This window comes from Girardinichthys multiradiatus, chromosome 7, assembly GCF_021462225.1.
Source record: "Girardinichthys multiradiatus isolate DD_20200921_A chromosome 7, DD_fGirMul_XY1, whole genome shotgun sequence".
NCBI classification, from domain to species: domain Eukaryota; kingdom Metazoa; phylum Chordata; class Actinopteri; order Cyprinodontiformes; family Goodeidae; genus Girardinichthys; species Girardinichthys multiradiatus.
Genome location: NC_061800.1, coordinates 13888912 through 13905272, shown reverse-complemented (window position 1 = coordinate 13905272; position 16361 = coordinate 13888912). Strand labels below are relative to the sequence as shown.

The 16361-nt window shown below is 39.0% G+C and overlaps 1 protein-coding gene across 1 annotated transcript in view; it reads left to right on the top strand.

The window, feature by feature from the left end:
• The window catches only part of neb (nebulin), a 71251-nt gene that overhangs the window by 34874 nt on the left and 20016 nt on the right, over positions 1-16361 (top strand). The window contains exons 82-116 of the mRNA XM_047370512.1: positions 396-593; positions 1411-1515; positions 1610-1714; positions 1797-1901; positions 1989-2096; positions 2216-2329; positions 2485-2682; positions 2856-2960; positions 3078-3182; positions 3300-3407; positions 3503-3610; positions 3692-3799; positions 3894-3998; positions 4101-4205; positions 4310-4408; positions 4493-4597; positions 5057-5161; positions 5260-5364; positions 5473-5577; positions 5736-5840; positions 5952-6056; positions 6155-6259; positions 6344-6448; positions 8031-8135; positions 9568-9669; positions 9752-9859; positions 10495-10599; positions 10713-10817; positions 10901-11005; positions 11127-11231; positions 11355-11465; positions 11581-11691; positions 11809-11910; positions 12833-12937; positions 13478-13567. Of these exons, the coding sequence (XP_047226468.1) occupies positions 396-593; positions 1411-1515; positions 1610-1714; positions 1797-1901; positions 1989-2096; positions 2216-2329; positions 2485-2682; positions 2856-2960; positions 3078-3182; positions 3300-3407; positions 3503-3610; positions 3692-3799; positions 3894-3998; positions 4101-4205; positions 4310-4408; positions 4493-4597; positions 5057-5161; positions 5260-5364; positions 5473-5577; positions 5736-5840; positions 5952-6056; positions 6155-6259; positions 6344-6448; positions 8031-8135; positions 9568-9669; positions 9752-9859; positions 10495-10599; positions 10713-10817; positions 10901-11005; positions 11127-11231; positions 11355-11465; positions 11581-11691; positions 11809-11910; positions 12833-12937; positions 13478-13567 (3870 nt within the window). The remainder of the gene's footprint in view (positions 1-395; positions 594-1410; positions 1516-1609; positions 1715-1796; positions 1902-1988; positions 2097-2215; positions 2330-2484; positions 2683-2855; positions 2961-3077; positions 3183-3299; positions 3408-3502; positions 3611-3691; positions 3800-3893; positions 3999-4100; positions 4206-4309; positions 4409-4492; positions 4598-5056; positions 5162-5259; positions 5365-5472; positions 5578-5735; positions 5841-5951; positions 6057-6154; positions 6260-6343; positions 6449-8030; positions 8136-9567; positions 9670-9751; positions 9860-10494; positions 10600-10712; positions 10818-10900; positions 11006-11126; positions 11232-11354; positions 11466-11580; positions 11692-11808; positions 11911-12832; positions 12938-13477; positions 13568-16361) is intronic.

Below are 16361 nucleotides of genomic sequence, written 5' to 3'. Positions count from 1 at the left end.
GTTTATGGGAAGATGGATGAAGCTAAATACAGGGGATTCCTAGAAGAAAAACTATTAGTCGCTGCTGAAGGCTTTAGACTGTGGAGGTTCACCTTCCACCAGGACAACAATCGTAAACATACAGCCAGAGCTACAGAATAGTGTAGAACAAAGCATATTCATGTGTTAGAGTGGCTCAGTCAAAGTCTAGAACCATTGCAAGGCACTATAATTTGTAATTGAAAATGTCTTTGTTGTTAACTTTATAATAAAGATCAATGGCCCAATATAGGAATGTAGGTTAGTTTATCTTTCCTCATTGATAACGTGCTGTTTAAATATAGTTTTCTTTCAGTTGTGATTTGACTGAGTCTGGGGCTTGATTCATTGTATTCCAATAATGTTTGTCTTAACAGAGGATCTACCAGAAGGACTACCACCAAACCAAGACCAAGATCCACCTCCCATCTGACATCATTGCTAACCAGGTAGCTAAGCGGTGCCAGGACATGTTGAGCGACATCCTCTACCGCACCCACCTACACCAGTGGACTTGCCATCCAGAGCAGGAGGACGCCATCCGGGCCCGGAAGACCAACGAGATTCTCAGCGATGTACGTCATCTTTCTGTGTGAAGATTCGATCATTGTTCAAACTCGTGTCACATTAACTTTTTGAAATTAGAATTATGGAAAATTCAGCATAGATGTATTTTTATATTGATTGAATTATTATTGATTAATTTGATTAATTTCTTTTTGGTGTGTTGCCAAAGTCTTTTTGATTCATATCTCTACCCAATGATTCTATGGAGAAGGTGACATCTTTACACCATTACTCAGGGATTTTGTTACATCTTAAAAAGTCTTCATTTAAATTCTCTTAGGCCTTTTAAAAGTCTAAAATGCATCGAAACATCCCATAAAACATCCTAAATGTTAATTGACATCATCTCTGTGCATGACTTCATTCATAATACAATACAATTTATAATACATTTATAATAGATATAATAAGCCAAATTTTGGTTTATTGTATATCTGGGCAATTTAGAATACAAATGTTGTTGTTATTTTATCCACTAGCAGCTCATAAGGTTTGGCTTTAAAACTGATTTTAATAGTTTGCTAAAACCTAGTTGTTATAAAGCTTAGGTTGATAACGTTTTATTTAACTTAGGTAAATTAAAAAGGGTTTATAAACCTAGGAAGGAAATTCACAACATTTTTTTTTTTAATTCATGCAGGTCTTATATTTACAAAATAGTGGTTAAAAGTGTTAAACTTAATGAAATGTAATTTTCTGACACCCTGGTTGTTGGCCACTTAAATATACAGAATAAGCAACATTGTGCTGGTCTGAAAAATGTAAGTATGTCTCGAAGGTGGAAGAACATACAGTCTTTCACATGTTACCAATGTCATTCAATAGGTGTTCTACAAGGATGACCTGAACTGGATGAAGGGCATCGGCTGCTATGTTTGGGACACTCCAGAGATTATTCGGGCCAAGAAGTCCTACGAGCTGCAGAGCGATGTGAGTAGATGCACTCACTTTCATGTTAAATAGTTAATTCAAGCCTATTTCAGAAAGAAAAAATGTATTAATTGGTCTATGTGATATATTCCAGCTTAAATACAGAGCTGATGCGAAGAAAGAGTTTAACAACTACTCCATTGTGACCGACACACCCGAGTATGTGACTGCTGTCCTGGGTCACACCTGGGCCAGTGATGTAAGTTAGAAAGGTTTTGAAAATCCTCATAAATGGTGTTCAGGAAAGAAAAATAACCTTAACCTTAAACTCTCCTTTCCAGCTGAACTACAGGGAGGCATACCATAAGGAGAAGCACATGTACACCACTGTTCTGGATACCCATGATTATGCTAGATGCCACGACTTTAAGTTGTTTTTCAGCAATGTGAGTAAAAATAAAACCTTTTCACAAGTATGAAAGTTTAAGATGAATGTGAACATGTTGATAATGTCTTCCTTTTTCTATCCAAAGAAAAACTATACAGCTGCCTGGGATAAAATTAAGGCAAAGAGCTACCAAATTCCAGTTGATGCCAATGCTTTACAGCATGCCAAACAACAAAAGGTCGTTCTCAGCAATGTAAGTTCAAATTCAGCTCTAACAACATAATTTCTTGTTACAATTAAGTGTTGATCTTGGTTAGATTTGCATGTGAATGTCTACTTTAAGAGACTATGTGGGTCTTCTTGCCCCTTTAGGTCAAGTACAAGGAGGATTATGAGAAATTCAAATCCCTTTACAGTCTGCCGAAGTCACTCGAAGACGATCCTGCTACGGCTCGTTGTGTCAAAGCCGGAAAGCTGGTTTTAGATGTGAGTGTTTTACCATTTTTATTTATCATTTTTAATTTAATGCTAAATACTCTAAAAGAGAAGTCATTGTTAATAAGAATGCCACAATCTGTTTCAGTTCATGATAAACACAAGATGTTTCAGCTAATACAAGCACCTGTTGCTTATCTGTTCAGCGCCTGTACAAGGAGAACTACGAGAAGACTAAGGCCAAGAACCATATCCCTCCAGACATGCTGGAGATCCTGTCTGCTCGCAACACCCAGTCCACTGTCAGCGGCATCCACTACCGCAAGTATTTCCACCAGTGGATTTGCCTGCCTGACATGCAGATGTACGTCCAGGCCCGCAAAGTTAACGAGCAACTCAGTGATGTGAGTAACCATCATGCAGTCACAGTACTACACTGACTGAATGAGAAAGTTGGTGCAACAATTTGCATGCACTTTATCTGGGTTATTAGTATTTCTGAGTAGAGGTTTAACAGCTGAAAGGAATAAAAAGAGGAGATTTTAAAATATGCTAAATTTAAGTTATTCTTCTCCAGATCTTCTACAAGGATGACCTGAACTGGCTGAAGGGTATCGGGTGTTATGCCTGGGACACTCCAGAGATCCTCCGTGTCAAGCATGCTGGTGTCCTACAGAGTGAGGTAAATGCTGTCAATATATTAATTCTTTATCTAATTTTAGCACATCAAGCACTTTTTACCTTCCTCTCATGCTATCTCACAGTTATGACGATTTGTTTTTTTTGTTTTCATTTGCAGGCCACGTACAGAGCCAAAGGCATTGAGGCGTTCAAGGACTATACTGTAGTGATGGACACTCCAGTGTATGAGACAGCCAAGCAGAACGCTCAGAACCTGAGTGATGTAATCACATTATCTTGTCTTTTTATTTCCTTTAATTTGTTTTTGATTTAAGATATGTTACCTTGTAACATAAACAGCATCATATATCAGGTCGGTTTTCCTTTGCTTCTGCCCCAGCTTCACTATCGTTTGGATTATAATGCCAACGTCAAGGGCAAGCACACTTCGCCTGCCGTTACAATGGAAACAGAAAGAGCACGCCTGGCCAATCACATCCAGAGTAATGTAAGTTAATATCCCTAAACATTCAGTATCATTTTCTTATGTTAGCAGATAATGTAAAATATGTTCTCCTAAACCTGTTTGGTGTCTTCTACTAGAACTGGTACACAGGGGCCAACAAGAACTTCATGCCCACTGGTTACTCTCTGCCCAGTGATACCCCACTCATCAAGCAGGCCAAGATGAACAGTGTTGTCACCAGCAATGTAAGTATTTATGAATTTGACAGCAGTAAAGGACCATCGCGATGCACCCGAAATTAGACACTTTGGCTCTTGTCTGTTCAGGTAAAATACAAGGAGGCCTTTGAGATGGTGAAGGCTAAAGCTTACACTCTTCATCCAGAAGGTGTCAACTTCGTCACTGCAAGAAAGGCTCACAAGATCATCAACGACGTAAGTTAGGAAATTCCCAGCATCATTGGGCTGAACATGTGAAGAGGCCCATAACCCTTTGTGATAATTTGTGATAATCTGTTTGCTTCCTCAGCGGCTGTATCGTGAGGCTTACCACAAGCAGAAGGACAAGATCCACACAGTCTATGACACTCCTGATGTCAAACAAGTCAAGATGAACCAATACAACCTGAGTGATGTATGCAACTATTATCAACATTCATGTTTACGCTTGTTTTTTTCTGGTTTAGCTGGGTTGAGAGGATGTGCTATTTATGCCCCAGTTTTTTTCTCACCCTAGCTGTGCTACAAGGAGAAATACTACAACAGCAGAGGCCAGCTGATCTCTATGCCTATAACACCCCAACTCATGCACTGTCGTCACGTCAATGACATCACCAGCGAGGTATTGCAAAAACGGAAGAAGAGACAGATAATTTTTTCCCCAGATATTGACAAAATCTTTTTTAAAACCAAGTTTGTTAAAAAAAAATATTTTGCTGTTATTAGCTGAGGTACAAAGAGGATCTGATGTGGCTGAGAGGCATAGGCTGCTTCTTGTATGACACCCCAGAGATGGTCCACGTCCGTAACATCACCAAACAGAGGGTGCGTGTGTCCTTTTTACTTTCAGTGCATGTCCTTCTTTCTCCAGTGGCACATCTTTCCTATTGCCTGTTTTTACTTTTACAGACAAGCTATCCAGTGGAGGCTAAGAAGAACCTCTCGAACTTCACTGTGGTCCTGGATACTCCAGAGTACAACCGTGTGACTGAGCTGAAGACTCACATGAGTGATGTGAGTTATTTGGAAAACTGTCTATACCCCTAAACCTTGAGAATTTTCAAATATTATTGTAATTCAATGTGACAGACCAACACAAACTGGCACATAATTCAGAAATAAAATGAAACGGATACCTGGTTTTCACATTTCTTTACATATAATTATCTAAAAAGTGTGACGTACTCTTGTAGCCGGGCCCCTTTTACTGCTTTGCTGAAAACTCTGTATGCAGGACAACTATTAGTGGGGCTCTCCAAAAAGAGTGACAACAAGAAAGTTATTGTTGAAAGAAGGTCACAAGAAATTCAGAAGATCAAGAAGAAATCATGTTTTGTGCTGTAGATTTTTATACCGTATCCTTTTATACCCTTATCCTCATCCTTTGTTAGTGTGCAGTATCATATGCGATTTCAAAAAAAAAAATTTTCTCACCATGTTTAACTTTTCTTTGTACTGCTTGTCTTTTTCCAGCGGATATACAGAGCCCAGAGCAGGAAGGAAATGGCTAAAGTTTCCTCCCTCGCAGATTCTTTGGACATCAAGAGAGTCAAGTGGGCCCAACAGCTGACTAACAAGGCAAGCTTAAACACATCTTTGCTCTTCTGGCAGATTATTAAGCAAGTATGCAATTTTCTCTCATGTAAAACATACTGATTGATTTTCTATTTCTACAGTACCAGTATACAGATCTGGCATCAAAGGAGAGAGCTCATTTCACGCCAGAAACTAACACTCCAAATATTCAACACGCAAGAAAAATGAAAGTGATCTACAGTGAGGTAAGCTCTCTGTCTTACTTTAGCATACTTGATAGAAAATGTTACCTACATTGATCTAAATATTTTAAAATAAATCTAAATATGTTGCATATTTTGTTCTCCACTCAGACTAAATACAAAGAGCAGTATGAAAAGATGAAGCACAGGTACACTGCTATTGCTGATACTCCGATCCTGATACGTTCCAAGAAAGCCTACCTGCAATCCAGTGACGTAAGTATGACCATGACAAAAAACCTTTTCTTAAGTTAATATTTTTCAGCATTGTTGTTGAAAATGTAATGTATTCTGGCATTTCTAAGGGAGGGCATTTTTGTACAAATAGGGAGTACTGAAAATTGACTTTTTCCCCTATTTTGTTCTTCCTTCAGTTGCGCTACAAAGAAACCTTTGAACTTTCCAAGGGCCATTATCACACCGACAAGGACGCTCTGGATATTGTCTGCCACCGCAAAGTCACTGATGACATCAGTGAGGTCGGCTGTTGAAATGAATTGATCCAAATTTACCTATGAATGCCAGTACAATGATCCTTTTTTCAATTTAAAGGTGACTGACTTGCCTCGCTGTCCTTTTCTGCTCCACAGGTGAAATACAGAGAGAAGTATATTAACTCTCTGGGCACATGGAAGTCCATCCCTGACCGCCCCGAGTTTTTCTTCAGCAAGATAGCCAATGATAATGTCAGCAATGTAAGTACTCAAAACCACACAGCGTGTCTCCACAGCAGATAGAAGGACTTACATGCTACATAATATTTGTGTTAAATCCTATTTTTCTCTGTTTTTAGGTGAAGTACAAGGAGGACTTGGAGTGGCTGAAGGGTATTGGGTGCTATGTGTGGGACACTCCTGAGATGCTGTTGGCTGATAGGAATAAGGCTCTGTACAGTGAGGTGAATGACCAGTTCCATTCATATATTCTTCAAACACATACAACAAGCATGCATCCTGATTTCAACCATATTTTTCTATTACAGAGACTGTACAGAGCCTCATTTGAGAAGAACAGAGGAAACTTCAAATACACATGCGACACTCCGTTCTTCGAGGCTGCAAGGAACGCCTCAGTTCTGATCAACGATGTGAGTCCTTCCCTTCTTTTGTCTTATGCTTTATCAAATAATATGATTACTATTTGGTCTGAATATACCAACCATGTTTATCTGTCTCTGTGCTTCCCTTTTGGACTCTCTGCTTGGAGGTAAAAAAATTTAAATGTTTTATTTTATTTCGTTATTGCTTAGAACACTGATTCCCAACATTGGGGGTGCTAGAGAGCTAAGGGGAGAAACCAGGCTATAATTCCAAAGAGATGCTTTTTTCGGACGTATGCTGAAATCGTCTTGGCACCAAACAGTGCTTTTACACGCATAACTGCATTATCCAAGTGTGTTAGTGGAATTAGAATCATATAAAAAATAAATAAACGGCATTGTAACAAACGTTATGTGTAAGCTGTAGCTGAATGGTTAGAAAAGGGTCTTGGCACACAGGTTTGCAACACCTGTCCATTGAAGCTAAATGTGTGAGATAAGAGGAACTTCCTTGACATATCAAACATGCAGTGACGTAACTACCTGTTTTCAGTAGGATTCAGAGTGTGTGAAGTATTTCTACAAGGATCATGACCAAAGTGTTTTGACTAGAGCTCAGACTGACCAACCCAGGTTATTTTCTTATTCAGTACTACATGCACTTCAGAGGATTTAGGTACTTGTTGCAGTAACAAAACACCTGTAACAGCTGCTACATCGGATCCCTGGACAGTGGTAAGAAAGGTCAAGGTAGATGTTGGTTTATTTAGAAAGAGAAACATCTAGAGTGTGTACAGTAGGTCGATAGCAGGGGAGGGGGCTGGGGTCCCAGCTGTTCTGTTGAAGAAAGAAAAGAAGCTCTAAGGACAAATGGTTGGGAACCATCTTTAAATGTGTAAAACAGTTTTTCATGTTTGCTGATGCATATTTCATTGTTTTTTAACTGTGTTCTGTTCCTTAAAGTTTGTTGGAATGCTAGAGACAACCTTTTTCAGACATTTGTTTTTAACAACCTTCTGAAATTCTGAGCAGAGGATCTACAGAGCTAATTATGAGAAGACCAAGGATAAGTTCACCATAACTACACATGATCCTACATACCAGCTGGCCAGGGAGAACAGGAATATGAGCCAGGTAAACGTCCTGGATGTGCTGAGCGACCGGCCGGCCTACCTGCACACTGCTGGGCCTCCAGACTGCTCATACTGGTGCATGAGGTTGTCAACAGACCTGCCAGCGGGAGTGGTCGCCGCATGGCTGTGATGGGTCCTCTGCATCATCTCTACTCATTGTCTCTCTGCCTATTTGTCCCTGACAGGTTCCTATGATTCGTGCCACTCAAATAGCAGCTGCTACCTTGAGTGAGCATGACCTGTCTATATCTGTTCCATGAGAGAGACAGCTTGAGTTCACAGATTTCTAAATCTTTATACCTAATGTTTAAAAAAATCTTAAAACCTGGATCTATAGAAAGTGATCGTTTCTATCACTCTTTTGGCACAGATCAGTACATATGGGTGTCTGGTCTCCGGAGCTCTCTTCCAGTCCTCCCAGTGATGTTTCTGTCTCTCAGTTTGTTCTAAACTGTGGCATGCTTTGTGTGTATGTTTGTCATTGTGTGTGTGGACAGAAAAAGTATAAATCCCGAGCAAAGGATCTACTAAAGAATGGCTGCAATGAGTTACTCCGCCCTGACATCCTCACAGCCCTTTGCCAGTCCATTATGGGCAGTAAGGTAAACAGTCAGAGACCAGTGAACTGCTGTAACAGAGACCTGTCCACAAACACACAGGAACTATTCCCTTCAACTAGGGCCGGGCAACAAGTTATTAGATTGTGCTGTTGTTGTTTACCCTTTAGATTAAAATGTCTTTTGGATTTAGACAGTTAAAGTCTGTTGGTTATGAGCGACACAAGTTGAAAAAAAGGCACAAAAAGATCAAAATCTGGTCGGTAATGTTCCGTAACTTAAATACTGTCTAATAAGTTAAATTATTTAATCATTTTAGATGTAACAGTTTTGCACTTTTGATTTGAAAGTGAAAATAATGTGGTGCGATTTTTTTGTCATATCACCTACTAAAGTCACAGATTATAGACGAATTGTTTTTCTCTTCCTGGTGTTTCTGGACATGTTTATTTCTTCCCTCCACCCATTTAATCCGCCTAAAAGGGGTTCTAAATCCATGCATTCCTCCTCCATTTCCTAACTTTTATCTCACTAGGTAATGAAACTTTAACTCATTCTAAATCGCAGTGTCCTTGCCCAGTTGTGAGCAGACATACGTAGAATCAGAAATGCAGCTGCAAAAATGTTAGTCGTCATCTACATACTTAGACCTCATGTAATATGAAATATTACATGAGGTGCAAATTTTGTGTGATATACTTTAGAACTGTTCGATAGTTTGATTGATAATACTAATCTGATTTTTTAAATTCTTTATTGTGTACACTTTTATTTTCTAGCCATTCACCAAAACTAGACTACATTTTATCAGACCCTATTTATTGAGCAACAGATAACAAAAGATCACCAGGGTAGGCAAACATTACAGGAAAACTGAGTTGGTCTTTTTTTAACACCCTCAGCTTCACAAGATGATCCAGTACAAGAGATAATTCCTTATACTGATACGGTTAATGTAGAAATGCATTCGTTTTTGGATACATTCTGAAATAATATTAAATTTAGCTCAGTGAGAAGAGCAGCTGGTCATTGTGAAGAATGTGGCTTTCATCACCAAATAGTGGTAACTTGTGTTTTAATTTTTCTGTCTGTGTCTCTCTGTGTCTCATAAAGCATGTTTTTGGTGACATGCATGACAACACTGCACTAATTTATTTTTAAGAAACCCGACATGATGTTTTTGGCTTTTTCTTGAGATTTGAGTCAGATAACTATCCAAAATAGTGAAAATAATTACATTATTATTATATCTTAGGTATAACGTCGTTTGACTATTTAAATGTCATGTTAAACTTTTAGTATCTGAATTGACTGTAAGAAATACATGTTTTTCTCCCTGTTTGATTCAATTTGGATAGTTTTTTCTTTACATTCTTACGTTAGAAGCAGACAAATTTGGATTTGGATTTTAAACATGTCATTAATTGCCTTTCAATGAGCTACACTAACTTTAATGTCTCTATTCATCTTTCCTCAGTGGAAGTACAGGGAGCAGTATGAACGTGCCAAAGATAAGTTCACCTCCGTTCTGGAGACTCCCGAGTATGAGGCTCACAAACGCAGCAAGAAGATCACTGATGTAAGTTTTGTGTTTTTCTTTCCCTATTATGTTTCACTTTTTTTCACTTTCCTTTACTATAATATTTCTTGTGTCTACTTAGATTATATACAGGATGGAGTACAACAAGACTAAGGCCAAGGGATACACCCTGCCTTATGATACTCCACACCAGCAGCACATGAAGAAGGTCAAAGAGATCACCAGCAATGTAAGTTTCACTCCAGTGACATATTACCACAAATGTTTTGAAGTAAAAATGTATACACAAAGATCTTGTTGCTTGTATTTAAAGCAGAAAAGAAACATTTGTTCCTTTAATACTAAAATAACGCAACATATTGAAATATTACAGTTAGAATCTGCAATATTGTTTTATTTAAGCAAGAATACAGAATTAACACCCTCTAATTTTAGTAGTAGTTTTGATGTGAATGTGCGTATTGTCCAACTTGTCACACCTTTTTGTAATTCTGCTTCTTATAGAAAAACACTAGGAGAATAATAGAACAATGTTAGCTGGCTAATTAGCCAGACAATCTGCTCTGTTAGCTAGCCTGCAGCAGGCTGCTTAACAGACATGCTGCTCTTAGCTTGCCAACTTTAGTTTTAAAATAGCATGTCAATGTATTATTCTGAGCTTCAATGGAGAACTCTATTCACTTTGGCATGTTTTAAGGCCTTTCCTTTGAAGGTCTTTAAACTGTAAGAACATTATGATGGAACATTTAGTATAACTTCATGATGATTGAGGACAACCATAACCCATGCCTACTTGTTACAGTTTGCAGACCTGAAACATGAAAAAACAAATGTTTTTAACTTTATTTTTTATTCATCTCGCAGCTAAAATACAAAGAGGTATATGAGAAGAGCAAAGCCCAGATCAACATGGACCCAGAGGCTCATGAGATCCGTGCTGCCAAGGAGGCCTACAAGAACATCAGCAATGTAAGCAGCCATAATTAACAGCATAAGGAAATACCATTGCCTGTTAAAAACCAAACTTAACACAAAGGACCCTAGCAATATTGATAAAGTACTTATTATGTTTCTGTTGTTAGCTGGACTACAAGAAGAAGTATGAGGCAACTAAGAACAAGTGGATCTGGACAACAGACAGGCCAGACTTTCTCAATGCTGCCAAAAACTCTCTGCAGCAGAGTGATGTGAGTCCATTCTTCTTTAGAAGTGTAATTTCTATGTCATTGTTCATATGTCAGCGTTGATCTAAATTTAATTTTACCCACAGGTTGAGTACAAGTATGACAAAGAGATGATGAAGGGCTGTGTGATACCTGTGTCTGATGATAAGTACACTCTCATGTACAAGAAAAATGCTGAAATAGCCAGTGTCGTAAGTATTTTTTGTCTTTCCATGAAAGTAATTCATGAATGTGCTTGGACAGTTTTTTATTTTAATTATGATAATAGGTTGCACCAACATAATGAATGCTTTTATATTTCACCCTCTCCAGGTGAAGTACAAAGAGAAGTATGAAAAGACAAAGGGTCACTACATACCTGTTATGGACACCCCTCAGATTCTCCATGCCAAAGCAGTGCGCACTCTGGTATCAGAGGTGAGGACGTAAAAACAAAAAGAGTTTTAAATTTTTTCATTCTTGAGCAAATCCTTGCCTGGTTTGGAATACTGTGTAACAACAACATGTTGTGAGATGTGATGCTCCCACATTCATTCTCAGAGCAAATACAAGCAGGAAAGTAAGAAGATCATGCAGTCTGGCTCATTCACCACACTGGCTGAGACTCGTGATACTGCCCACAGCAGGGCGGTGAAGAAGCTGGTCAGCGAGGTACACCTCTCTCTCATTTTCTTGTTTTATTTAACCCAAATCAACCCAACCACCTCATTCTGGACTGTGTTTATTCAGCTGCTGATGACACTCTGTTGTGCTCCCTTATTTATAGAAACAGTACAAACAGAAGTTCGAAAAGGAAAAGGGCAAGTCAGTGTACAACCAGATGATTGTGCCACCTGACGTTCAGCATGCCATGGACGTAGCGAAGAATCAGAGCAATGTGAGATATTTCTACATTTACACTTCAGTGTTTTATTTATAGTATGTTTGCCTATCGAGGTGTTGCTCAATTTTCAGTGCATTCAGTACTTTTCTGACACTCTGTTTCATATCATAGGTTGCCTACAAAAAGGATGCTAAAGCCAACCTGCACTACACTACTGTCGTTGACCGTCCTGACATCAAGAAGGCCACCCAGGCTGCTAAGCTTATCAGTGAGGTAAGCAACAAATACTTGTATAAATATTTAGTTCAAAGACTATGTCCCTCATCACACTCGAGTAACAACATGATATGAAAAATCAAAGAGAATAGTGTGATCTCTGCAGGGTCTTAGAGAGTTGTTCTAGAGTGCTCGCTCCCCATTACGCATGATGGCGCATGAGAGCTTCCTGACTGTTTTAAATATGCCCTGACCTACCTTGGTAAGGTCATGGTGATCCGATATTGTGGTCATGGAGGAGCCTGATAGCAGGAGTGAGGACTACCAGGCCTGGCCATTTGAGGATTTCAACAAGTAGTGGCCACTCTAATCCTATGCCAAGGCTAAAACCGAAAAATTTCAAGTAACCTAATTTACTGTCTACCAGCTACTAGATACCAGCCTATGCACATGTGAGGATCCTGCTACTCTTCTGGCAGCAACAAAAGGATTTCACCAAGCAACCGAAATGAAAAATAGCTCTCATGCATGCTTGTGCTCTCTGCAAATAGGGGTTCCCAATGGGAAAGAAGCGCTCACACCTCCAAATTGTGCAATTGGTGGCTGTCCAGTGATGTTCTAATGGTTCTGGAGACCTTAGGTTGGTCTTAGCGTGAGACCTTAGGGTAGTTTTCTTTATGGAGAGGGTCTGAGACATCCACTCATTGACAAACCTGCATCTGCATGAGGCTAATGTTGAACCCCATGAGGTAGAGAATACAAACGTACCCTTTGGAGAGAAATATGAGAATAACTTTTTCATAAAAATGATGAAGTTTTAAAGTCTCCGTCCCTGACTACTGAACCACACAGACTGTGTCCCCATAAACATTGCACTCCATCTTTTCTTAATATTAATCTGAAACCACACAACACCACACCTGCATGAGTTCAGTTTGTTAATGGTCCTCTGATTCTCGTTTCCTCCTCTGTCCATCAGATTGGCTATCGTGAAAAAGCACGTGAAGAGGCCAGCCGTGGAGGTTCTCTTATTAACCGGCCAGACATTGCTTTGGCAACCCATGTGTCCCAGCTGACCAGTCAGGTACAAGACAAGAAATAAGTCATTTTATCTTAGTACATCTCAGGAAAAAGACACATCTCTTTCTCTGTGGTGGTTTACAAATACCACCTCATGGAAAAAATCACCTTTGTGTTTCCATTTCTTTTTTGACTTATGTGGCCCCTCAAATCAGGAAGTGGCAGCATAAAAATGTAAAAACCACTGTCTTGGTTAAATTATCAGACTACCTTCCACCAGTTATACTTGCTGGAGTAGATGTGATGCTTAGCAGCACTCCTGTTGGCATAATGACTGAACTAGCTGCTCTTTCACAGTGCTTCCTCTGTCATCCTCTATTAAAATCCATGTTTTAATCTGTCACTGTGAATTCATAATATATATTCATGTTTAACTGCTCATATCCTTGTACACGTCTAACCCCATCCTTAAACCTGACCACATGTGTATTTTCTTTCTCCGTTCTTCTTCATCTCTTTGCTAGTATTCCTAATCTCTTTCCTGTCATCCCTGCTTCCATAATGTCTTTGTATTCTCATTCCACAATCTCACTGGGCTTTGTAGGTGGAGGCCAAGGCCTCCCTCCATGGAGCAGCTTCCTATGATACCCCCCTGATGCGCCACATTAAGAAAATGAGTGCTGTGACTAGTGATGTAAGGAGATGCATGTCGTAAAACTGAAGAGCTGCTGCTATGTGTTTGTCTCCTTTGTCAAACAGTTCACTCCTTTTCAACTCTTAGACAGATGTTCAATTGAATTTGGGTTTTTAATTAGTAATCAAGTTTTTAAACTATTAAGGGTATAAAATCATTTTTATCTGTTCTATGAAACAACTGCATGCTTTGATTTGTCTTACTGTTTGCACTTTTCAGTTATGTGTGCATCCTTTGTTTTCCTCTGCTGTACAATCTGTGGCTTATTGCTAAGCATAGAAAATGCATTGCAGCATTAGCTGCACTGGTTCTCATACAGTATTTGTTTGTATTTTCTAAATATCCCTCCTTCAGTCTTCTGTGTGTTTCTAATTGTTCACAGACTGAAACATGTAAAATGATCACCAAGCTTTTACAACTAGATTTTCCTGAAAAGCTTGCCATTTCTCAGAACTTTGCTGGGATTTATTCTTAATTTGGACACTAGAGGTCAGCACAGCCTTATCGATTTCAACACAAGTCTACAACTGTGGGAATACTATTTATACACTTGTAATATTTATGGTATTTACCTATTATTGTTTTAGCACATTCTTTATAAAAAACAAGTTTAGTGGATTAGGAACATAATAACATTACTTTATTTAGTTTTCATTCTTATTATGTACGAAGTTCTGGTTTTGCATATTTAGTTTTGCACACACACACACACACACATATATATATATATATATAGTTTGGACACACCTTCTCATTCAAAGAGTTTTCTTTATTTTCATGACTGTGAATATTGTAGCTTCACATTGAAGGCATCAAAACTATGAATTAACACATGTGAAATTATATACTGAACAAAAAAGTGTGAAACAACTGAAAATATATCTTATATTCTAGGTTCTTCAAAGTAGCCACCTTTTGCTTTGATTACTGCTCCGTACACTCTTGGCATTCTGTTGATGAGCTTCAAGAGGTAGTCACCTGAAATGGTTTTCCAACAGTCTTGAAGGAGTTCCCAGAGATTCTTAGCACTTGTTGGCCCTTTTGCCTTCACTCTGCGGTCCAGCTCACCCCAAACCATCTCGATTGGGTTCAGGTCCGGTGACTGTGGAGGCCAGGTCATCTGGCGCAGCACCCCATCACTCTCCTTCTTGGTCAAATAGCCCTTACACAGCCTGGAGGTGTGTTTGGGGTCATTGTCCTGTTGAAAAATAAATGATGGTCCAACTAAATGCAAACCGGATGGAATAGCATGCCGCTGTAAGATGCTGTGGTAGCCATGCTGGTTCAGTATGCCTTCAATTTTGAATAAATCCCCAACAGTGTCACCAGCAAAGCACCCCCACACCATCACACCTCCTCCTCCATGCTTAACGGTGGGAACCAGGCATGTAGAGTCCATCTGTTCACCTCTTCTGCGCTGCACAAAGACACGGTGGTTGGAACCAAAGATCTCAAACTTGGACTCATCAGAGTAAATCACAGATTTCCACTGGTTTAATGTCCATTCCTTGTGTTCTTTAGCCCAAACAAGTCTCTTCTGCTTGTTGCCTGTCCTCAGCAGTGGTTTCCTAGAAGCTATTTTACCATGAAGGCCTGATTCACACAGTCTCCTCTTAACAGTTGTTCTAGAGATGTGTCTGCTGCTAGAACTCTGTGTGGCATTGACCTGTTCTCTAATCTGAGCTGCTGTTAACCTGCGATTTCTGAGGCTGGTGACTCGGATGAACTTATTGTCCGAGGCAGAGGTGACTCTTGGTCTTCCTTTCCTGGGGCGGTCCTCATGTGATCCAGTTTCTTTGTAGCGCTTGATGGTTTCTGTGACTGCACTTGGGGACACTTTCAAAGTTTCCCAATTGTTCGGACTGACTGACCTTCATTTCTTAAAGTAATAATGGCCACTCGTTTTTCTTTACTTAGCTGCTTTTTTCTTGCCATAATACAAATTCTAACAGTCTATTCAGTAGGACTATCAGCTGTGTACTGTATCCACCTCCTGCACAACACAACTGATGGTCCCAACCCCATTTATAAGGCTTGAAATCCCACTTATTAAACCTGACAGGACACACCTGTGAAGTGAAAACCATTTCAGGTGACTACCTCTTGAAGCTCATCAACAGAATGCCAAGAGTGTACGGAGCAGTAATCAAAGCAAAAGGTGGCTACTTTGAAGAACCTAGAATATAAGACATATTTTCAGTTGTTTCACACTTTTTGTTCAGTATATAATTCCACATGTGTTAATTCATAGTTTTGATGCCTTCAGTGTGAAGCTACAATATTCATAGTCATGAAAATAAAGAAAACTCTTTGAATGAGAAGGTGTGTCCAAACCTTTGGTCTATACTGTGTGTGTGTATATATATATATATATATATATATAATTTGCATGCACATATAGGGATCTATATAGTGCCAGGATTGCATATAGTAAATTAATCTTTCACTGCAGGAGCATAATCTCACACTGAAGAAGGTTTTAAAAAGTTTAATTCTAGTAAATTTATTTTGTGGGTAAAAGAAATCATGTATGAACTAGTTGTTTTTAACAAAATCACAGAGGGTACAATTGTTGGTAACTATATTGTTAATACTAAAAACTCATTTGGTCAATGAGACAGCACTTTAGCACAGCTTCTGTTGATGTGGTATTTCCCAAGGTTGGAGCATACATAGAAAGTGAGTTTGAAACTTTTTTTTTTAATAATTGCTCTTTGCACAATCTCTTTAGATTGTCCTAAATTTCCTAAAGTACAAAAATATCCTTGTATTTCGAAGAGTTCATGGTGTCATG